We start from the raw sequence: 23,228 nt of genomic DNA, 5'->3' as shown, positions 1-23,228 counted from the left end.
CTTCCCAGAGCATCCCAGCCAGGCACTGCAGCTGTAATGAAGCACATTTCGGGAAGCAACTGCCCCTGTCCAGGAGGTGGTAGAAGCTGCATCCAGAAGCCTGTTGTTTAATAGCTTCCTGACCCAGTTCTGTCAATGCACCCTATTGTAAAGGCAAAAATCCTTCTTCAGATGTGAAGCAGCAGCCACCTGCACAAATATGGCCAGGTTGTAACTCTGAAACCAAATACAAGCACTGAAAGCTCAGAAAGTTTGTAGACCAAAAGCACTTCTGACCTCTTCCTTAAAAGTTCACTAATCACTTATAATTCATAATTTATTTCCTCTTAATATACTTGCTTTATATAATAGACCCCTTGCCATGCCCCCACCCACCCCCCTTCCTTTCATTTTTCTCTGGAAGTTCCCCAGGAGCAAATGGTATTACACAACTCCCTTGATTAACTGGAAATGAAACTTTTCCCCCTCACTAGTCAGGATTTGGTGGCATTTCCAGGATATAACGCACCATGCACAGTGCTGAAAGGCAAGAAAACCCCCCTGAGCACAGGTGGAAATGACTCAAAGGACCTTCAAGCAACAGGGGTTTGATCTCTGTAGTCCCTAGAGCAGAGCTTTAGGGACTTTGCCTATGCACCAGGGGGTTAAAAAGGTGTAAGATTATCACTCCTCTCCTCCTCCTGGACTTTTAACAGCAGTAGAGTGGCACCTTAATGCCTAACAGTGCATGATACACAAATCACAGAATGGTAGGGGTTGGAAAGGACCTCTGAAGATCAAGTCCAGATGCCCTGCCAGAGCAGGAACTCACTGGCAATATTTAAAACAAATAAATCATAGAATCATAGAATCAATAAGGTTGGAAAAGACCTTAGAGATCATCAAGTCCAACCTGTCACCCAAGACCGCAGGACAACTAAACCATGTCCAATCCTTTTCTGAACACCTCCAGGGACGGTGACTCCACCACCTCCCTGGGCAGCCCATTCCAATGGCCAATCTCTCTTTCTGGGAAGAACTTCTTTCTAAGATCAAGCCTAAACCTCTCCTGGCACAGCTTGAGACTGTGTCCTCTTGTTCTGTCACTGTTGCCTGGGAGAAGAGACCAACCCTCTCCTGGCTACAACCTCCCTTCAGGTAGCTGTAGAGAGCAATACAAATCAACCATGCTCCTCATTAAAACACCTTTGTACTACAGGGAGGGGAGGATTTCCTGGGGAGGGCAGAGATCCATCAGCTGCTGCCTTAGCCATGCTGCCGCCTCGCTGCCCACAGGGCTACTTCGGTGGCAAGCACCTTCAGTGGCACAGCCACCTCATCAAACCCAGTGTCACAACAGCCTTTCCCACGCATGGCCCAGGCTTCCCCACAGTGCATGCAGTGGGCATTTCCTAGCCCACTTTCCTTAAGGGATGGTGTAAGCCAGGCAGACACCCAAATGCACAGGCAATGGCCAAGTCTCTATTCACACTGACTTAAGGGGCACAGAGTGTACCAGGCTTTTTAGAACCAAAACTTGCTAACTCCCAGTTTGTCTTTCCAGCCTCCCAGTAACTGTGCCCTGCTGTCAAAGAACATGTGAATAAATTGGGGGGTGGGAGGGAGGAAGGTTAAAGAAGCCCAAGGGAATAGCAGTCCCTTTTTTTCCTTTATTGTGGTTAATTTGGACAAAGGCTCTTCTGTTTCCCCCTTTTTTTCTGGGTTTGGGCTTTGTTTGGGTTTGTTTTTTGGTTCAGGGCTTCATGCCAAGTTGCATTATTCCTCTTCACCATGGCACTGTCATGAAACCCACCTGGCATGTTTGCCTGAAAAAAAAATAATCACAGGTTTTCATGGCAATTGGCTTTATTTCAGCCACAACTCCTCTTGTCACCTCAAGATGTAAAAAGAGGAGGAGAATGGCTTAGGCTCGAAATCAATCCTAGCAACAAAGCATCCACCAAAAAAAAAACAACCAACCCTAAAAAAAACCAACCCAAATCCACCAAAAAAAACCCAAAAAACACCCCAAAACAAACACCCAAACAAAAAACTAAAACAACAACAAAAACCCCCAAACCCACCACCAAAAAAAAAACACACCGAAAAACTCCCAACCCCCCAAACAAAAACACACACAAAAAAGCCAACCCTAACAAAAAACCACCACAGCCTTCCAAAAACACCATCATTAAAACCTGCCTCCCCCAAAATCATAGAATTATCAGGGTTGGAAGGGACCTCAAGGATCACCTAGCTCCAACCCCGCTGCCATGGGCAGGGACACCTCACACTACCACAGGTTGCTCACAGCCACATCCAGCCTGGCCTGAAAAACCTCCAGGGATGAGGCTTCCACCACCTCCCTGGGCAACCTGTGCCAGTGTCTCACCACCCTCATGGGGAAGAACTTCTTCCTGACATCCCATCTCAATCTACTCATTTCTAGTTTTGTTCCATTCCCCCCCCAGTCCTATCACTCCCTGACACCCTCAAAAGTCCCTCCCCAGCTTTCCTGTAGGCCCTCTTCAGACACTGGCAGGCCACAAAAAGGGGCAGAAACCCTCCAAAACCCCCTCTGGCTACCCCCCTCACAACACAGAGCCACGCAACTTGCTGCATCCCACCCTGCACAACCTCTCTTTTGAACACTTTGAGGCTTGGGAAAAAGCCTAGAGCATCGGTGGGGTTGTTTTGAAGGCCTTTTTCTTCTTCTTTTTTTTCTAATGGAAATAGTTTCTTTTCTTGCAGCCCGTCGTGGCAACTGGAGCCCACTGGCTCCGGCCAGCGGGGCAGGAGCTCAGGCAGAGCTCGTAGGGGGGTTGTGTCCTCTGTTTTCCAGCCTATTTACTGCTCTGCTGAGAAAGGCGCCTATAGATGCTCCAGTTCTCAGCTGGGACTTTGGAGGGAGAGGAGTTATTCATTCAACAAGCCAGCCCCCTTTTTCTGCAGGCTGTCAAAGGAGTGATTGGATGCCTTTTCACAGGGCTCCCCTACACAAAAACGCTGAAAGCCCAGCGGACTTCAAAACCTCCGCAGAAGCGGAGCCAGAGTTTGGCAGGAGTTCATTAGCTGCCTGTGTCCTTCTGTGTGTGGCTTGTAATTACATGCAGGGCCGAGGCCAAATCCTCAGCTACCAAGGGATACCAATTAACGTGCTGCAGGTAGCTCACGTCGAGATGCAGACAATGACCCTGCCAAATAGGCCATGCTGTGGGATTTTTTTAGTTTTAAAGCTGTCCCTTTTTTTCCCTTCCACCACCACCCCTCCCCGCCTCTTCTCTCCCTTTTCAAGTGAAGTTTTGGCAGCAAAGCTGGGATTGTCCAGCCTGCTCCCAGGCCACACACTGGTGGGTCTGATCACAGAATCAAACAGGTTAGAAGAAACCTCAAAGACCATCAAGTCCAACTGACCACCCAACCCTATCTAATCAACCAGACCATGGCACTAAGTGCCTCATCCAGGCTTTTCTTAAACACCTCCAGGGACATCAACCCCACCACCTCCCTGGACAGCCCATTGCAATGGCCAATCTCTCTTTCTGGGAAGAACTTCTTTCTAAGATCAAGCCTAAACTTCCCCCTGGCACAGCTTGAGACTGTGTCCTCTTGTTCTCTTGCTGCTTGCCTGGGAGAAGAGACCAACCCCCTCCTGGCTACAACCTCCCTTCAGGTAGTTGTAGACAGCAAGAAGGTCTCCCCTGAGCCTCCTCTTTTCCAGGCTAAACACCCCAAGCTCCCTCAGCCTCTCCTCATAAGGCTGTGCTCCAGACCCCTCCCCAGCTTTGTTGCCCTTCTCTGGACACATTTGAGCATCTCAACATCTTTCCTGAATTGAGGCCCCCAGAACTGGACACAGTACTCAAGGTGTGGTCTAACCAGTGCTGTCTCTGTGTGCATCAGCATGGACATGTAAATCTCTTGGTGTAGTAGGGTTTACAAGTTGAAGCACCTCCTGTATTTCCCTTTCTTATAAAGCCTTACATTTTTGCTCCAAGAAGAAAAACTCTAGAATAGAGGCACAATTTGGGCTCCAAACTTGCTGGTCCTGCCACAGGTTAACTCCTGTAGGCAGTAAAAGAACAACAGCAGGAGCTGAAACAGCAGGTGGAGAAACTGAGGAAGCAAGTACCTAAATATGATAATTCACCTTTAGAGGGGAAAAAGTATTATAAAGCTGCATCTCCCACAGGAAAGTATCAAGAAAGGGGATAAAAAGGCAGCCCTTCTTCTCTTCCTCGAGATCTGTATCCTTTTGCAGCCAGCTGGCTCCCAGGGCAGCTCTTGGCAATTAAAACCCTGGGAAGTCAAACACAAGGGCACGGAAGCGAGCCTTTTGTTTCCCTGCTTTTTCATTCTTGTCTTGTGTTTGATCCCCAAACAGATTTCTCAAGCTATGAAGAAACCAGAGGCCCAGTGGAGCATCTTGGCACTGACTTGGACACTGGTTCACCATCTCTGTTGGTTTTCCCATGGAGAGCAGGAGACGGAGACCTCATTTCCTCCTTCTGGGGTGGTTTAGCCTGGAGAAGAGGAGGTTCAGGGGAGACCTTATTGCTGCCTACAACTACCTGAAGGGTGGTTGCAGCCAGGTAGGGGTTGGTCTTTTCTCCCAAGCAACAGTGACAGAATCAGAGGATGCAGTCTCAATTTGTGCCAGGGGAGGTTTAGGCTGGATGTGAGGAGGAAGTTCTTCCCAGAAGGAGAGACTGGCCGTTGGAATGTGCTGGCAAGGGAGGTGGTGGAGTCACCATCACTGGAAGTGTTTGAGAAGAGACTGGAGGAGGCATTTAGTGCCATGGTTCAATTGATTAGATGGTGTTGGGTGATAGGTTGGACTTGATCTCAAAGTTCTCTTCCAAACTGGTTAACTCCGCAGTTCTGTGATTCTGCTCGACTTCATGAATTCCAAAAGCCAAGGTGAGTCCACTGAACTTCTCCTCCCCTCATTCTGCAGCACCTTAGTGGCCTCCTGTCCACAAAGCCCCCACAAAAGAAGTGGCACGAGATGGGCGCGATTCCAGATTTGCTGGAGGCCTGATGCTCCTGGGCAGCAATGAGACTGGATACAGGGGCCAGAAGAGAGAACTTGCAAAAATGGTCATGTCTGATGTAAGGCATCACCCACAGGGCAACTATGCACTCAAATTATCACAGGTTTGGATAGGGTATGGATACAACACCCAGAGACCTTCATTAGCAGTAAGCTGATTGCTTTTACTCTTCTTCCTTTACCTTTGTCATACAGTTTTCCACAAACAGACAGTTTGTGTTACATTTTCAGACACCAGTGTCTCCCACTCTCCCCTCCAGAGACCCCCCACTTCCATACATTTGCTTCTTTCCAGAAGAGAAGCACTCTTCTTTTTTTTCTGCTCTGTCCCATTTTTTACTTCCATACTACTGCAAAACACCTTCAGCCCTGGGGGGATAAGTTGGCTGCAGGAGGGCTGTGAGCACAACCTCATGCTCACACCACTTTATCCTTCTAATAAACCCTTCACTGCATTTGACATGATACAGGTCTGGTCCAGCCATGAAAGCTTGCTTGCTTATCAGGAGAATTTTTAATCAACTAGAAGAGAAAACATGGCCTGACATTTTATTGCTTCCTCGAGCTTTGCTTTCAGATGTTTCAGTTTTCTCCAGTTTGTCCCCTTGCCAATCTGCTCAGCCAGGGATGGGTGGAAAGCCTCAAGTCTTTCATGCCCAGCAGCTTCCCCCAGATAATTTGGAGGCACAGCAGGCAGAGGAGCATGGGGGTAGTCACAGGGAGGGACTCCTGGTGGGGTGGGAGAAGGACCAGGCAACAAGCTCTCATACTCGCTGCAGGTTCTGGGACATGGTTCTGTCCTGGCCCCAATTACAAAACAACAAACAGAGTCTGTGGGGAAGGGTCATAAGAAGTTCAGCTTTCCTCTATTAAAACCATCTGGTGCCTATAAAAAAAGAGCCCAACTGGTTGGTTGGGATGATTGGTATCACCTCCTCCCTGCTTGGCTCTTCTCAAAAGCATGGTGGCACTTAAGAGATCTCACCACGAAGACCAGGGATGCTGTGGGAACCAGGAGCCCTACTGGACACACACCTCACTTTGCAACCCTCCTGCAGTGAAAAAGGTGCCCCAGCATCCATCTCTCTTCACTTCTCCTTACTGAGCCAGCCTCTTCTTGATGAGATGCCTGTCCCCTCAGCAACACAGGCTCCTGCCAGGGTGCCTGCAGCAAGCCTGTCAGAGGGCTGTGCTTTTTGAACACATCAAAATGTCCCTGTGAGGCTGGTGTGGGACCCAGCAAAAAGTTTCTCCAGGTCACAGGCACCAACAGGTCCCACATCCAGCATCGACAGCAAGAGGCATCGCCAAACCTGGAGGAACCTTTCCTTTTCCTAAGCCTAAACTTCTTTTTGTTTCCAATAGAAATAAAAGGAGAGAGGATAAAAAAGAAAAAGAAAAAGAAGGAAAAAATAAAAGGAGAAAAAGAAAAGAGAGAAGCTTAGAGCCAGCTCCCCAGCCTGTAACACAAAACCAGGCTGTGCTGGGAAACCTTACACCGTGCGGCATCCAGCTCATGGACTCCTGCTCCACTCCTCCCGGATGCTTCCCCAAGCCCAAACTGCCCTTGAGAGAAGCCAAGCCTCAGCCTGTGCTGAAAAGCCTCTTTGTTTGGATTCCCTTTCCAAATCAGCGTATCCTGAGATTGAACTCCCTCCCACCCCTCTGCAAGGCTTTTTAATGTTCGGATGCCTTTGGTAGCAGCCAGATTTGCCAGCAGGTTTGTGGTCCTGTAATAGCAATTCAAAACCTCGGTGCTGGGGCACAGAGGGTGCCTAGGAGCTTGCTTCATGTTCAAGAAGGAAGGGGAGGGAGGGGGAAAAAAAATAAAAAAGAAAATATTGCAGAAATACTTCAAACAATCCTTTCATCAGGGATTTTGAATGGAGGAGCTGAGTTGCCCTTAATTAAACAATGGCTTTAATCAGCCTTTAATAGCCTACAGAAAGGTACAGCAGTGAGCTGGAGAGGCACCACTTTTCCCTCTTAAGCTGGCATAACTAAAGACAAGGCATGGTGGAAACTCAGGCCTGGTGTCTATTTCATACATGCATCACCAAGGGGATTTGACTCCTCCACTGCTGCCATGAGCTTTTTCCATGCAACTTCAAGTCCATCACTCCTTGAACTCAGAAATTAAAGCATTTTCCTTCACTGCCCACTCTGCATGCCATGTCCATGCAGCCCTGGCATGCAACAGGGCCCCACATCTGCTGTGGGGTTTGCAAGCAGCCCAGAATCCCACAGCTCCACAAAGGGCAGGTGATGCTCCCACCACATGGAAGAGAGCTTATTGAGGCCTTCAGGTAGTTAATGGAGGCCTAGAAGAAAGATGGGGATGAATTTTTTATCAGGACCTGTTGTGACAGGACAAGGGGTGATGGTTTGAAATTCAATGTGGGGAGATTCAGCCTAGATCTAAGGAAGACTTCTGGGTTTTTTTACACTGAGTGTAAAACACTGAAACACTGGCACAGGTTGCCCAGACAGGTGGTAATGCCCCATCCCTGGAACCATTCCAGGTTAGACCACACAGGGCTCTGAGCATCCTGATCTAGCTGAAGATGTCCCTGCTCGTCACAGGAGGTTTGGACTATATGACCTTTAAAGGTCCCTTCCAATCCAAACCATTCTGTGACCCTATGATTTGATGAGCTGTGATCTAGGACAGATTCACCCAAGACCCACAAGTAGCACCCAAGCAATGATCTGTTACCACTCAAGGAGAAAAGCAGGAGACTAATGAGAACATCAGCCCTGCACTAAAGGGGGAAAAAAACATAAATCAACACGAGGAGAAACTTCTTTAGAGTGAAGGTGACAGAGCACTGGAACAGGCTGCCCAGAAAGGTTGTGGAGTCTCCTTCTCTGGAGACTTTCAAAACCCACCTGGATGAACTCCTGTGCAGACTACCCTAAGTGATCCTGCTTTGGCAGGGGGGTTGGACTCCAATGATCTCCAACCTCTAATGTTCTGTGATACTGTGTCCTGAAGCAATGTCACTGGGGGAAAGCAGCTTTTCATTCACAGTTAGCTTTTCCATCAAGCTCAGAGTTGTATCTTTGCCTGCGAAAACAAAACGCTGAGCATTTATTGAAGCAGGTGGATTTTCAGGCTGTGGGCCCAATCCTGCATTCAGAAAGCAATGTCCACTTTTGCAGACAGCTTCTGTGACAGCAAAAGTGATGCCCCACCTTGTTATACCCACAGCCCAGCCTCTTGTTATAGCCACAATCCAGCCTCTTGTTATAGCCTCACTATCAATACAGACTGGGGGGAAGAGGTGTTAGAAAGCAACCCTGAGGAAAAGGACTTGAGGGCGGCTGATCGATGGATAGAATAGAATTAACCAGGTTGGAAAAGACCTTTGAGATCATCAAGTCCAACCTATCATCCAACACTATCTACATGAGCAGGCAGTGTGAGCTTGCAGCCCAAAAGGCAAATCACATCCTGGGCTGCATCAAAAGCAGCATTGGCAGCAGACCCAGAGGTCCAGTGATTCTGCCACTTTGCTCTACTCTGGTGAGACCTCACCTGGAGTACTGTGTGCAGCTCTGGAGCTCTCAATATAGGAAGGACATGGAGCTGATGGGGCAGGTCTAGAGGAGGGCCATGAAAATGATCAGGGGGTTAGAGCAGCTCTGCTGCAAGGACAGGCTGAGGGAGCTGGGGGTGTTCAGCCTGGAGAAGAGGCTCCAGGAAGACCTAATAGCAGCCTGCCAGTACCTGAAGGGGGCCACAAGAAGAATGGAGAGAAACTGCCTGCAAAGGGCTGCGGTGACAGGACAAGGGGCAATGGCTTCAAACTAGAGAAAAGCAGATTTAGATTGGATATCAGGAACAAGTTCTTTATCATGAGGGTGGTGGAACACTGGAACAGGTTGCCCAGGGAGGTGGTTGAGGCCCCAGCCCTGGAGATATTCAAGGTGAGGCTGGACAAGGCCCTGGGGCAACCTGATCTAGTTGGGGATGTCCCTGCTGACTGCAGGGAGGTTGGACTGGATGACCTTTTGAGGTCCCTTCCAGCCTGGACCATTGTATGATGCATCCCAAACTCTGTCCCACTTCTCTGGGCTGTTTAAAAGATGCTACACCCTGCAGAGCTTTAAGCACTGGAACACTTCTCTGTGCCAATGCACACAGCAACTTATCAAAACAGGGTTTGACTTTTTTTTTTTTTTCCCCACAGGGTTTTGCTTTTGACAAGGATTCATACCAGCTCAGTTAGGAGAAATGCATGCCACAAAACTTCTCCTTTAAGGAAGAAAAAAAAGCCCCCAAACACCACTCCCCCCCCCCCCCAAAAAAAACCCACAACACTAAAATCACAACCAAAAAAAAAAAACCCAACAAACCCACACATGAAAAAAAAATCCAACAAAAACCACCCAGCCCTCCCAGCTCAATGCTTTAGAAATGCTTCCACATGCTAATCAGCCTCCTATTCAGCCCCAGACTGAATAGGACTCCAACAATGACAAAGAAATACGCTGAACCTATTCCACATTTCATCCCCTTCACTCAAAATGTTGCTGTTACCTTGGTTTTTCTACCCCTGCTTTGTGGGAGCTGCAAGCAGAATCACAGCTGCATGCTAAAGCTGCAGGGATGGTCAAGAAATGAGGAGGGCTAGGTTTAAAAAACACACCAAAGTATCCCAGGTTATGGAGGGGAAAAAAAAAGCATTATTTGATGAGATGGTCACTGAAGCTACACATTTTGATATGAGTAAAGAAGAAAAACAAATAAATGCACAAACCCAAGAGCTCTACTGAAGATACAGACTCTTGTGGCCATGCAGCAAAGAGATTTTTTTTTCTTAGCTTGGTAGATATGAAGAGGTTAGAGCCCCCTTCAAGCCCTTCCTTTGAGAATGAGCCATTTGTATTATATGCTGCAGTTGATGATGTATCTTAGATGCAGAGGCAGATGGCTGGAGCCCTCAATACAGGAAGGACATGGACCTGATGGAGAGGGTCCAGAGGAGGGCCACAAAAATGATCAGGGGATTGGAGCACCTCTGCTACAAGGATGGGCTGAGGGAGCTGGGGGTGTTCAGCCTGGAGAAGAGAAGGCTCCAGGGAGACCTAATAGCAGCCTGCCAGTGCCTGAAGAGGGCCACAAGAAGGATGGAGAGAGACTGTTTGCAAAAGACTGCAGTAACAGGACAAGAGGCAATGGCTTCAAACTAGAAGAGCAGATTTAGACTGGATATCAGAAAGAAGTTCTTTACTATGAGGGTAGTGGAACACTGGAACAGGTTGCCCAGAGAGGTGATTGAGGCCCTAGCCTTGAAGATATTCAGGGTGAGGCTGGACAAGGCCCTGGGCAACCTGACCTAGTTGGGGATGTCCCTGCTGACTGTGGGGAGATCAGACTGGATGACCTTTGGAGGTCCCTCCCAGCCCAGCCCATTCTATGATTCTATGCCTTGGTGCACCTGTCTCCCCATATCCCTAACCAGAACAACTTCAGCCCTAACTCTGGGTACAGACAAGCCAGCTTCCCCTGCAGAGGGTATTGCAATGTGGGTTTGCTTTTCTGCAGAACACAGAAGCATGGGAACACAGCCACCTTGGGAAGCTCTTCCAAGAATCTACGTGGGAAACTCTAGGACAGGTGTACACGTGTCCTGGGGACACACTCTGGGCCAAGCCCTGAGAGAGGCAGCCTTCCTCCATGGTCGCATGTCACTGAAGATCCGCTTTCAAAAGGTATCTCTGGAGGCCGGTGATGGCCTGGCATGACTGGCAGAAGCACTGAAGTTTGCAGCTTCACTGAAGTTCCTAGGAATTATGAGGTACCTCAGGAGCTTTGATAGCTCCACTGGGCACCTGGGTGCATCCCCACTGGAAATGCTGCCTTCAAAGCGTGCCCTTGCCCTCACCAGGCTCCAGCTCCCTGCCCACGCATGAAGGCGACGCTCCTGCACGCTCCCTGTCTCCTCAGATTAGAAATTCCCAGAGGCACAAACCTCCTATGTGACACGCCTGAGCAGAACCGAGGGCAAAAGGGCTCAAACCCAGGCACTAGACTTCGCTGGGGCTTCGACCCAGCAACTGGAGGGAGAAGAGGCTCCCCCAAAGGAGTCAGCTGATGAGTGATCAAAGAGCAGCTTCAGAAGCCTGCTAACACCGAACCATTCACAACTATCAACTTCAAAGGAGTTTTGCTGCCTGCCATCAGCTCACCATCCATCCAAAATTATGCCCTGAACATCACTCAGAGCATTAATGGATCCAGCATACAATGAGCACACCTGCTTCCCAGCGTTTGGCCATGCTATTTGCAACTCTCCCTTTGGAAACTAACTCCTTTAAAGAGCAGAGGGCTTTGCAGAAAAGCCTTGGAAGCCCTCAGGATGCTTGGGGAGCAAGCCTGGTTGCCATGGCCACTGCACCCCTGTGAAGACCCAAGCAAAGACTTTGCTGTCAGCACTGGTGGGAATGACAACCAGGGCTGGGCTGCACACTCCAACCAGCCCTAAAGAAAACCCCATCACACCACCCCAAAACCAGAGATCATAGCTAACTTGCTGAGCATCAAGAAGGCAGGAAGGCCAGACCATTTCTGGCACACTGGCTTTCAAATTCAGTAGCTGAACATTTTGAGGCACACAATGTCTCAGCCTTACATGAGTACCTGCTGAATTAATAACCAGGTTGGAAAAGACCTCAGAGATCGTCAAGTCCAGCCTACCACCCAACACCATCTAATCAACTAAACCATGGCACTAAGTGCTTCATCCAGTCTCTTTTTAAACACTTCCAGGGATGGTGACTCCACCACCTCCCTGTGCAGCACATTCCAATGGCAAATCTCTCTTTCTGGGAAGAATTTCTCTCTCACATCCAGCCTAAACCTCCCCTGGTGCAGCTTGAGACTGTGTCCTCTTGTTCTGGTGCTAGTTGCCTGGCAGAAGAGACCAGCCCCCACCTGGCTACAACCTCCTTTCAGGTAGTGGTAGACAGCAAGAAGGTCTCCTCTGAGCCTCCTCCTCTCCAGGATAAACAACACCAGCTCGCGCAGTCTCTCCTCACAGGGCTGTGCTCCAGGCCCCTCCCCAGCTTTGTTGCCCTTTTCTGGACACATTCCAGCATCTCAACATCTTTCTTGAATGGAGGGACCCAGAACTGGACACAGGACTCAAGGTGTGGCCTAACCAGTGCTGAGTACAGAGCACAATGACTTCCCTGCTCCTGCTGGACACACTACTCCTGATACTGGCCAGGATGCCGTTGGCCTTCTTGGCCACCTGGGCCATTTAATGTTAACAGCCATGCTGACAATTTCTGCAGGCAGTCTCCAGACCATGCACAATCAGACACGAGGGCACTGCTATAAAAACGTTCCAAAATGGTTCCAAGATCTCACTGACTGGCAGTACAGCCAAGCAAGACGCTGCACAGCTTGTGGCTTTCTTTGCACAGCACCAGGCTACAAGTCTGACCCTGCTCTGGGAGGAGAGAGCTCTCCAAGGGAGCATCGTTTGGTTCAAGAGGGATGACTGCCCAAAACCACTAACCAGTGACTTTCACTTCTCCTGTTTAAACCCACGAAGGAAGAACCACACTGCTCTCAGCTCCTCTAGCCAGCAAAAGTGAAGTGGCTCCAAGCACAAGCCCTATGGGGAGAGGCTGAGGGAGCTGGGGTTGTTTAGCCTGGAGGATGCTCAGGGGAGACCTTATTGCTCTCTACAACTGCCTGAAAGGAGGCTGTAGACAGGTGGGGGTTGGTCTCTCAGGCAGCCAGCAACAGAACAAGAGGACACCGTCTCAAGCTGTGCCAGGGGAAGTTTAGGCTGGAGGTGAGGAGAAAGTTCTTCCCAGAAAGAGTAATTGGCCATTGGAATGTGCTGCCCAGGGAGGTGATGGAGTCTCTGTCCCTGGAGGTGCTCAAAAAAGGATTGGATGTGGCACTTCGAGCCATGGTTTAGTTGTCATGAGGTATTAGGTAATAGGTTGGACTTGATCTCTGAGGTCTTTTCAACCTGGCTGATTCTATGGTTCCATGAGTATAACCTGCCACCTGTGAACTCCCAAAGCAGTGAGGGACACCTCTGTGCCACAGCTACCTTCAGCATTCATTCAGGGCAAGGTCTGGGTTAGCCCATCAATGCCAATCCAGCCTCAGTTTGCTGTGTCTCTCAGGCACTGTAGGCTGCATCAAGTGATGTATCAGTTACCCACAAAGGTCATGGATGCCCCCTCCCAGAAGGTGTTCAAAGCCAGGCTGGATGAGGTCTTGAGCAACATGGGCTAGTGGAAGGCGTCCCTGCCCATGGCAGGGAAGCTGGAACTAGATGGTCTCTTCCAGTCTAAACCATTCTATGAACCAGAAAGGCTTAGAGGGATCTCCCAAGCTCTTCTATACTGTGGTCAACACATCTTTCATGTCTTTTGGGGCAACAGGCCAAATAAAAAATCGCAGGAAAGTACTAAAAACTTGTGAAAGCTCCCTGCTGAGTGTCCGTTATGAAAGCCCTCTGCTGAGCGTCACCAGCAGTGGCAGACCAACTGCAGCTTCATCTGAGCTTTGTCTGGCAGCCCCAGCCTAAGCCCTGTAGCTCCTGACTGAGGGCACCATGTGCTGAGATAAGACAAGCTCAGCTAAGGGTGTGAGCTACGGGCAACACTGGAACCACAACACAGGGCACAAAGAGCGCAGGCATTTGCAGAGCATCAGAAGCTCTGGAGTTAAATTACATGTTCTCCTTATAACATTCACTTGATGCAGGGAGTCAGTTTTCAGCCCTCTTGTCTTCAAATCATCCAGCCCATGTGAAAAACAAGCCCACTGACGTGACCAGCTTGAAAGGATGGAGCTTATAGGAATTTCTGATACTTAGCCACCAGGACAAACCTCATTTTCCACCTTGTTAATACATTGCCTTGGTCATGAACTTTATGCTTAAAAGGGAAGTTTTCCAGTGGCTTCTGTCAAAAGCTGTAGGGAGGCTCCTCAAATTCAAATTGGTGACATTCTGCCTCCTCAGACCTAACTTGAGAAGCAGCTTCTGCTGCTGGTGATCCGACTGTGACAGCTAAGCCATCGCGTGCAGCTGAAAGGCAAGAAGGGATTCTTGAGCCTATGTTCCCAACAGCTGCTCCAACACAACCCTCTATGCAGACACCTGATCTGAGCTAAGGGACTTTCCACCTGCTAAAATTGTGGAGCAGGTAGTGCTTCTGGAACAAGTTGCTCATGGGGGTTGTGGAGTCTCCCTCTCTGGAGATATTCAAGACCTGCTTGGATGCGTTCCAGTGTGATGTGGTCTAGGTGATCCTGCTATGGCAGGGGGGTTGGACTGGATGAGTTTTAGACGTCCCTTCCAGCCTCTAACATTCTATGATTCTCCAAGGTAGATGTCGTAGGAGAGCACAAAATGGGGACAGGTGGGGTGGTATTGAAAGGGATATAAACACCCTTCTGAGAATGGGGCTACACTGATCCAACAAGGAGATGAGACAGACAGGGCAGCCTCTTCCCAACTTTTGGTGAGAACTCCACCAGCCAAGGTATCTGCAGAGCCAGACCACAGGCTGGGTGCTGGCAGGACCCCTTCACATGCAGTGGTTTTAGCCTGAAGCACCATCTTAGCCCAGGGGGAAGCTCAGAGGCTGCTTTAGCTTCTGCCATACCAGAGGTCCCACAGCTCTGCCACACCAGGCAGTGAAAAACAGTCATACCAAAGCACAGGCAGAAAATTGACCTTGGACTTTACAATTGCAGAATAAATACTGAATTGCTTTAATGCACCTCTTTTTTGAGGTTTTGCCATTCACTTGACTCTCATTTCCAAGCCTTGTTTGGTTTTGTTTTAAGTATGGAGCCAGGCCCTTCTCAGTGGCGTCCAGTGACAGGACAAGAGGCAATAACTGGAACACAGGAGGTTCCACATAAACATAAGGAAAAAAAGTCTTTACTTTGAGAGGTGGCACAGCCCTGGAACAGGCTGCCCAGAGAGGTGGTGGAGTCTCCTTCTCTGGAGACATTCAAAACCCACCTGGACACCATGTCGTGTGACCTACTCTAGGTAATCCTGCTCTGCCAGAGGGGTTGGACTGGATGACCTGCAGAGGTCCCCTCTATTCTGTGATATCTAACTTACCAAAAACCAACCCCATAAACCACAACACAACTGCAGAAGCCAGAACAAAAATAATCAGTAATATGACAGCACTTGAACTAACCCCCCCCAACTGGCATCCAGCTGCGCAGGAGGGAACGCTGCATCTGGGGAGGGGGGTTTTCCTTGCTGACCTCCACCCCAGGGATGCACAGAGCTAGGAGAAGCTGGGAGAGGAAGGTTTAAAGGCTGCTGCCTTTCCCCCCATGCTGCCTACAACAGACATGCCCTTGTTTAAGGCACAGGCAGACCGGGCAACCACAAGGGTCCCTTCTGGATTGCCATGGATGAAGCAGGAGCATTGTACTAATGAAACAGAGGATGGAGTCTGCTCCACCAGAACAAGCTACGCAGCAGGGCTCAGGCTTTGCCCTCTCCTCTTTTTTAAGCCCTTTCAGGCAGAGATGGAGGCATGCAAACTCCCTTCCCATCTCCCAAGCAGGTCCTAAAGAAGAGCTTGGGTTTGCAAGGCTGTGCCCGTGCTGTGCAGGTTCCCCAGCTGTGGTATGCAAACCATCTCCAGGCAGCACACAGGAGGCACCATGCATCTGGAGGATGTACCAGCAGCCTGTACCTAGACAAACAAAGTTGAGACCAAAGCAGCCTAAGAAAGGCATGCATACTAAGTGGAGATTTAAAAGGGTATAAAAATAAGCTGTTTGATCTGGCAGCAATGTTTATGTTCTCTTCCGTGCTCACTACAAACAGATAATTAAAAAAAACAGAAGGAAAAAAAGTGTCATCTGCTGTAATTGTGATCCCACCTCCTGCCTGTCTCAGCAGCAGGTACACAGGATTCAAAGCACTTCTGGCCATGAAGCACCTCATGTAATTCTGCTTTCCTGGAGACACATCTTCAGGCTGGCCAAATTCCACCGGCTGGAGAAAGGCAGTAGGTTTATACCCCCCCAAGGACTCAGCCTGCCATAGCTACACCATTTCCTTGTTCTGCAATTAACACCTCCAGACTAATTGTCACTAATGACCTGCTCTTGATAGTTGTTTGTTTGTTTTTTCCCCTCCTAGTTTTCATAAAGTTGTATTTTAAAAGGACTGGCTTGAAAGCAGCCCTGAAGAAAAGGACTTGGGGTTCGGGGCGGTGGGGCACGGTGAGAAGCTCAATATGAGCCAGCAGTGTGCACCTGCAGCCCAGAAAACCAACCAGATCCTGGGCTGCATCAAGAGAAGTGTGGCCAGCAGGTTGAGGGAGGCGATTCTGAGACCCCACCTGGAGTACTGTGTCCAGTTCTGGAGCCTCTATTACAGGAAGGACCTGGAGGTGCTGGAAGGTGTCCAGAGAAGGGCCACGAGGATGATCAGAGGGCTGGAGCTCCTCTGCTATGAGGACAGACTAATAGCGTTGTGGGTGTTCAGTCAGAGAAGAGAAGGCTCCAAGGAGACCTTATTGTGGCCTTCCAGTATTTGAAGGGGGCTACAAGAAAGCTGGGGAGGGACTTTGTAGGATGTCAGGGAGTGACAGGACTGGGAGGAATGGAGCAAAACTTGAACAGACTAGAAGTGGGTAGATTGAGATTGGATGTTAGGAAGTTCTTCCTCATGAGGGTGGTGAGACACTGGCACAGGTTGCCCAGGGAGGTGGTAGAAGCCTAATCCCTGGAGGTTTTGAAGGCCAGGCTGGATGTGGCTGTGAGAAACTTGCTGTAGTGTGAGGTGTCCCTGCCCATGGCAGGGTGGTTGGAACTAGATGATCCTTGAGGTGCCTTCCAACCCTAACAATTCTATGATTCTAAATGCCTCCAAAATATCTCTCTCTCCTGTCTTTTCTTCCAGACATCTTTGGCTCCTTTGGCCTCTCAAGAGAAGAGTGAAACTCCAGATGGGTATCATGATTAGAGACTGTTGGTTTAATAAGAAGCTTATCAAGGCTCAAAAAAGCTCCTTTAGTCCCAGATTATGCTGGAGCACAACCACCCAACCCCATGCCAAGCTGCCACCACCTCTGCAAACCTGCCTTTGCTAAACTATTTCTAGGCCAGCCATCCCCAAGACAGACCCTGCTGCCTCATAGAGAGCTCGCTGCTGCCAAGAGATCCTACAGGTATTAAAATAAGTGATACATAAACATTAACAACCAAACCCCATCTAGGGATGCTCAAAACATGATGACAGCTCTCCACCCACACAGCTTCTCGCGTGTGGTATGGACTCAGTCCTCCTCCCCAAGACAAAGACGACGCAGCACGGAGAAGACAACAGCAAGGTGCTGGGACTGCCTGGTTGCTTTAGTGCAGTCAGATCCTTTGCTGAAAGCAAACAGTTGGCTCAGCAGCTTCCTCAGGAGCATGCAGAAAGGTGGTACCTATATGACAAGTGAGCTTTGCACAGCAGGGTAGTCTTAAAAATGAAAGAAAACCCAAACACAAAAAAAAAGCCCCAACAAACAAAGTCAAGTTGCTTAGCTCATCAAATTCAACTTTATGGCATCCAAATGACTCTAACCTCATCCCTCATCTTTAATTCCTCCCACTCTTTGCACTTAAATGACAATCCCAGCCCTGTTTGGGCCAATTTTCATGACAGAGAGCCCAGACACCAGCAGAGCTCAAATCCTTTTTTTGGTGTGTTGTTGTTTCTGAAAGCTGGATGCCGACACAATTTGCTATCCAGAAGAGGAAAGTTAAGAGTAATCTAAACTGTTAGCCCAAATTACAAGATTATGTCCCCACTTACATAAACATGTCAAGGTCCTGCTAGTGCAAATATTTACTTTCAAAGTTCATTTCAGCATCGAGTTCCCTCCAGAAGAGGAGATGTCAAATTGGTGAGCAGGCTGCAGAGATAGCAAGGTTGTAAGAGGCCCCATCCATCTGTTGCTTCCAAACCTCCCACAGGCAGTAAAACTTGTGTTGTGCAGACTAATCAGGATTGACAGGAGAGGGAAAATTAAATTAGAGACAGAAAATAAGAAAGGGCAGCAAATTAGGTGCAGTTCACATCTTGACAGCCTGAAACATATGCTCCCATAAACCAAATTTCCACCAGCCTAGGCCACAGGTGAAACCCCTCCACTTTATAGCATGAAAAGGACTTTCTGGATGCTGTTCTACCTGCACAAGCTGCACAAATACAAGCTACTGAAGACCCTCATCTGCCCTATCACCCTCGCTGACACAGCCTTCCCCTCTTCTGAGGGCAGGTGGCCACTCAGGGCTTGCTGAGCACAAGAAGTCTCTTCCAAGGGAAGAAAAAGCAGGTCTGAGAGGACTGTGCTTAAGTCTAGGTGCTACATCTGTGGAGCCAGGCACCAAACCATCCCACCTTCAGGGTCAGTGCAGGAGGCTTTTCCCAGCTGGCCCACATCTCCTGCAGAAAAGTGGAGGCTGGTTGCAGCAGCTCCACGCAGAGGTGTATCTGGACAGCACCCCCCCCCCCAGCAACAAGGAAAGCTGCCCCATGGGACCTGCCCCAGCCAGTGACACCAGGTCACACCAGCCCCCACCAGTAAACAACTCTCTGCTCCAGACAGCAGGTACAAGGTGCTCCTGGAATAAGAATGGAGCTGTGACTGGGCTGAGGATGATTAGATGAAGGTGGGAGGAGGTCCTCCCATCACATCTCTTACTTTACTGCTTGTAGAGCTTCCACACAGCTCCACAATGCAAAGACACTGTGAAGCCAACTTCACCTCCCCCAGCTCAGCTCCTCAATCACATTTTCAGATGTCTTGACACCAGCTAGACAGGGATGGGGCAGCAGGGACTCTTCCACCCTACCAATCAAGCCTGTAGGCCCTAACAATTTCAGGAAGCATCTCCTAATTCTCTAAACAGAACCCTCCTGAGAGGAGGAAGCAGATGGAGAAAGTTATTTTCCCCACCCCCTCAGATGACCTGCTTTAAATAAATGCACACTCAGTTCTTTTCTGCCTCTTTCACAGAGTTAAGCACCGACATGAAGTTTCTGGGAAGTTCACAGTGTCGGTAATGAAACCTTTTGTTCATGCAAGAAACCAGAGATTTGCCAGTGCCAAGTGCACTCATTAGAGGAGTGGGACATTCCAAAATATTCAGCTCCCTGCCAGCCCCAACACAAGTTGGAAATGCAGGAGAAATGAGGGAGTTTGGGTTCAGCGGGGGGGGGATCTCCATCCGACCTACTCCACCAGCAAGGCACTTCTGCAAACGGCTTGAAGGTCCTCAAGGAGCAAAGATACAAATCTCCCCCTTATGCATTTACTATCAAGGTAATCCGTTGTACTTAAGGATGAAAGACAGAAGTGGATCTTCTCAACGACTCACCCCATATGAAAGCTACAGGAAAAGCTCCTGATAGCTCTGCCTTCCTTATTCTGACTTTCTTAGATGTTCAGGATAATTGTCTTCTGAGCAATTTGTTTAAATTTGTATGTAAACAAAGAAGGGTTTGTACACATCTACCACCTCACACAGAGCTGAAGCTGTGTCATTTCTGAGAAGCCATTCAATCCAGAGTTTTTTCCTTTTCATTTTCCTCCCCTAAAATCCCAATCCAGCTCAGAATTAGGGCAGTACCCGCAGCAGAGGCCAACGTGGCCGTCGCAGACCCCTGCAAATCAAAGGACCGGTTTAAATACTCCCCAAAAAGTGGTCCTCGAACGAGAGGAAGCCTTCTGCTGCTCTGGATGTCTTTGGGCAGCCACTCCAGAGGTGTAACTCCGTTTTAACCGTACTGGAAGCTACTGGCCATGTACCCACACGCACCACCAGAAGACCTCTGGTGAGTCCCTCTACAGTAAAACTATCATCTCACCCCATTCTGCTTCTGGTTGTCTTCCATAGGACCCAGGACTTTTTCCTTTTGTACTGAATGTGTCAACAGCCATCAAGTTGTATCTGTCCAACTTTCTCTTACAGGCTTCAGCTACAGCACCTTTTTAGCTGTCCCCCCCACCTTCAAAGTGTTGGGAGGGTTTTTTACAAGCTCTGGAAGGATGAAAATAGGGATCAGGTGCTTGGAAACTATAAGCTCATAGTTCTCCCTAGCGAAAGGCAGCAAGAAGAGCAAGCCAAGCCTCCTGTGAGTAGGGCAGCTGGCTTGCACAGCATCTCCTTGCCCAGTCATCCACCAGCAGGTCTGGGTGTATTTGAAAAAATACGTTGGAAAAAAGCCCATCCCCAAACACACAGCACAGGGAATCCATCCTATCACAGAAACATTCAGGTTGAAAAGAGACCTTCAGGATCACCAAGTCCAACCCAGAACCCTACTCTACAAGGTTCACCCCCAAACCAGGTCCCAGGGCACCACATCCAAACCACCTTTAAACACATCCAGGCTTGGGGAGTCCACCACCTCCCCGGGCAGCACATTCCAATCCCTGACCACTCTTGCTCTGAAAAAAAATTTCTTAATGTCCAGTCTGAACTTACCCAGTCATGGCTTGGGGCTGTTCCCTCTTGTTCTATCACTAATTACCCGTGAGAAGAGACCAGCATCAGCCTCTCCACAATGTCCTTTCAGGTAGTTCTAGACAGCAATGATATCTCCCCTCAGCCTCCTCTTTTTCAAACTAAGCAGCCCAAGCTCTTTCAGTTGCTCTTAAAATTTATTCTCCAGGCCCTCATCACCTTCTTCACCATGTCCCACCCATGTTCTTTGCCTGCTGGGGTTGAGCTAGATCTAAACTGTCCTTCAGCTGTTGAATTCAGGATCTTGCTTTTAAACGATCCTCATAGTTAAAAGACAAGCAAACAAAACCCATACAAACAAAAAACAACAACAACCACACCAACACCACAAAACAACAAAAAAGGATGACCAAAACCTCCACAACTCTGGTGTTTACTTTCTGATTTCCACCTGTAGTAACATGGAACAAAGCAACAATCACAGCTCTCTGCTGGCTCATGTTACTCCCAGCTAACAATACCTTCTAGTGATGCTTGCTAAGTTCTGTTTACCCAAACTATCACAAGTGGAACACCACATGTCACCTAATTGCCTTTTTCATTTAGGACCCCTAGGCCTAGGGAAGGGGAAGAAAACCTCTTTAGCCAGGCAAAAGAAAAACAAAACACTTACTGAGGGCCAGGGAACGCCTGAAGTTAAGAAAACTTGGGTAAATACAAAAAGTTTACAACTCCTAGGAGTTGTTTTTACTAGGAATCCAACTTTCTGGGTTTAACTAAGTGAGGTAAGTCAAGCAGGTCGCGTTTCTCCTTTTCCTCGTTTCATACACGGGAATATCAAGCATTCCCCCCCCCCTTCAAAAAAAAGATACCAGAAGATGAAGCTTTCTGTGCTGGCCTTTATTCTTGTGGGAATAGCAAGAAAAAACCATGCCTCTCCTTCTTAACGGATTAGTGCCTCGTAATAGACACCAGATGATCAACAAACTACATTAAAAAAATAAAAATAAAATCAAACTGACAGTCTTTTAAAAAAAAAGGGGGGGGGGGCGCTAAGCAGAAACAATTGTTTTAAAGGCTGTGGTGTCTGGAGTATTAAACTCATGTGCTGTAGCGTTATTAATCTCTTTGTTGGAAGCCAGTTGATTTCCCCTGCCCGTGTGTCGTGTCAATTAAAATATTTAGCATCGCAGCCACAATAGGACGGTTGATGTTTTGGCATGCGAAAAAGCTTTCGGAGACAGGCTGTTGACAAGTTTCCTTACATGCCGTAATAGCATTTCCAACAGCCCCGACGGGCCAGCAAACCCAAGACTTCTGCCAGTGACTAGGGAGATGCCTACGGAGCACTTCAAAGCGAGCTTTGAACGGAGGGACTTTAAGCGAGATGCCTGCGCTGGGTGCAAGAAGCGGAGAAGGGCAGACAGACAGATAAAGGAGACCTCCGAGCAAAGTAAGAGGGGTGGCTGTTTTATCACTTTTCCCCGAGGAGCAGACATCTCAGGGCGCCCAACTGGCTGCTGGCTGCAGCCGTAGAGCACTACCTCCACCTGGAGCTAGCCCTGGCTGGCTGGCTGGCCGGCCGGCGGGGTGCGGGGCCCGGCCTGGGGAAGGGGCACCTCCGGGGGCGCATCCCCGAGCCCACAGTGCCCCCTGCGTCCCGACGGCGGACGGGCTCCGTGTGTGTGCGTGTGTGCCCCCAACCACACCACCACAGCCGGGTCAGGCCGTGGCAATGCCGGAAAGCGATAAACACGTAAAACAAAACTACTACTAATCGGTGAATCGAGGGGTGAGGGGGGTGCTGTGCCGAACTCCGCTGGCGGGCAGCCGTCCCCGCTCCCTCCCCGAAAGGGCTGCGTGACCCCGGCGGGACTCGCTCCCCACTCCCCGGCTCGCCTCGGCCGGCGGCCCCGCTCCGCGCCCCGCTTTTGTTTGGGGAAACGGCGCGGCCGGGACACGGCCGAGTTCTACCCGCTCGCCCTCCCTGCCTCCACCAAACTTTCCCAAAGTTGGAGGCCGGGGGCCGGGGGTATGCGCGGAGGGTCGCGGAGCTCACCCATGACGAGGCAGAGGAAGTCGAGGCAGATGAGCAGGGCTTTCTTGCTGCTGCTCTTGGCCGGGTTGTTGTTCAGCGCCGGGCTGCCCCCATTCTTGCTCTCCGGCGGGATCGCCTTATCGTACTTGTAGCTCTGCATTATCGGGGGCGAGCGCCCGAGCCGTGCCGTGCCGAGCCGGGCCGCGCTGAACCGAGCCGAGCCGCCGGGCTCACACACGCGGTGCGCCGGGGAGGTGCTGCCGGAGCCGCTCCCGGCCTCTCCGGTGGGGCACGGGAGGCGAAAAAACAGGCGGGTCTTCCAGAGGAGGGGAGGAAAAAAAAAAAAAAAAAAAAACAGGCAAAAAAGAAGCAGCAAAACCCAAACCAAAACAAGCACAAAACCACCAGCAAAGGAGGGGCGGGAGGGAAGGGGGGAGCGAGGGAGAAGTTTGCGGGTGTCCCAAGGCGGTGGAAAAAAAAGTCCTGGAGGAGAAGTCGGGGGAAGGGATTTAAAAAAAAAAATAATCAAAATAACAATAATAAAAAATATAGGTCTATAAGTATCAAGATCTCAGTACGCGGTGGGGGGGAAAAGGTGCGGAGCGAGGAGCCGGGGCGATGCTGACTCCCGGAGGCAGGTGGGATCCGCGGTGGGTTCGGTGCTGGGTTCCGCGCTG

The 23,228-nt window shown here is 49.5% G+C and overlaps 1 protein-coding gene across 1 annotated transcript in view; it reads right to left on the bottom strand.

Annotated features, from left to right (window-relative positions):
- The window catches only part of PLPP3 (phospholipid phosphatase 3), a 65,195-nt gene extending 42,302 nt beyond the window's left edge, over positions 1-22,893 (bottom strand). Inside the window, exon 1 of the mRNA XM_054165134.1 lies at positions 22,573-22,893. Coding sequence (XP_054021109.1) covers positions 22,573-22,711 — 139 coding nt within the window. The 5' untranslated portion in view covers positions 22,712-22,893. The remainder of the gene's footprint in view (positions 1-22,572) is intronic.
- Between the last annotated feature and the right edge of the window lie 335 nt (positions 22,894-23,228).

Source organism: Dryobates pubescens, chromosome 11 (assembly GCF_014839835.1).
Source record: "Dryobates pubescens isolate bDryPub1 chromosome 11, bDryPub1.pri, whole genome shotgun sequence".
In the NCBI taxonomy this organism is placed as follows: domain Eukaryota; kingdom Metazoa; phylum Chordata; class Aves; order Piciformes; family Picidae; genus Dryobates; species Dryobates pubescens.
Note: the sequence above shows the minus strand (reverse complement) of the source record. Positions and strands in the feature narration are given on the sequence as shown.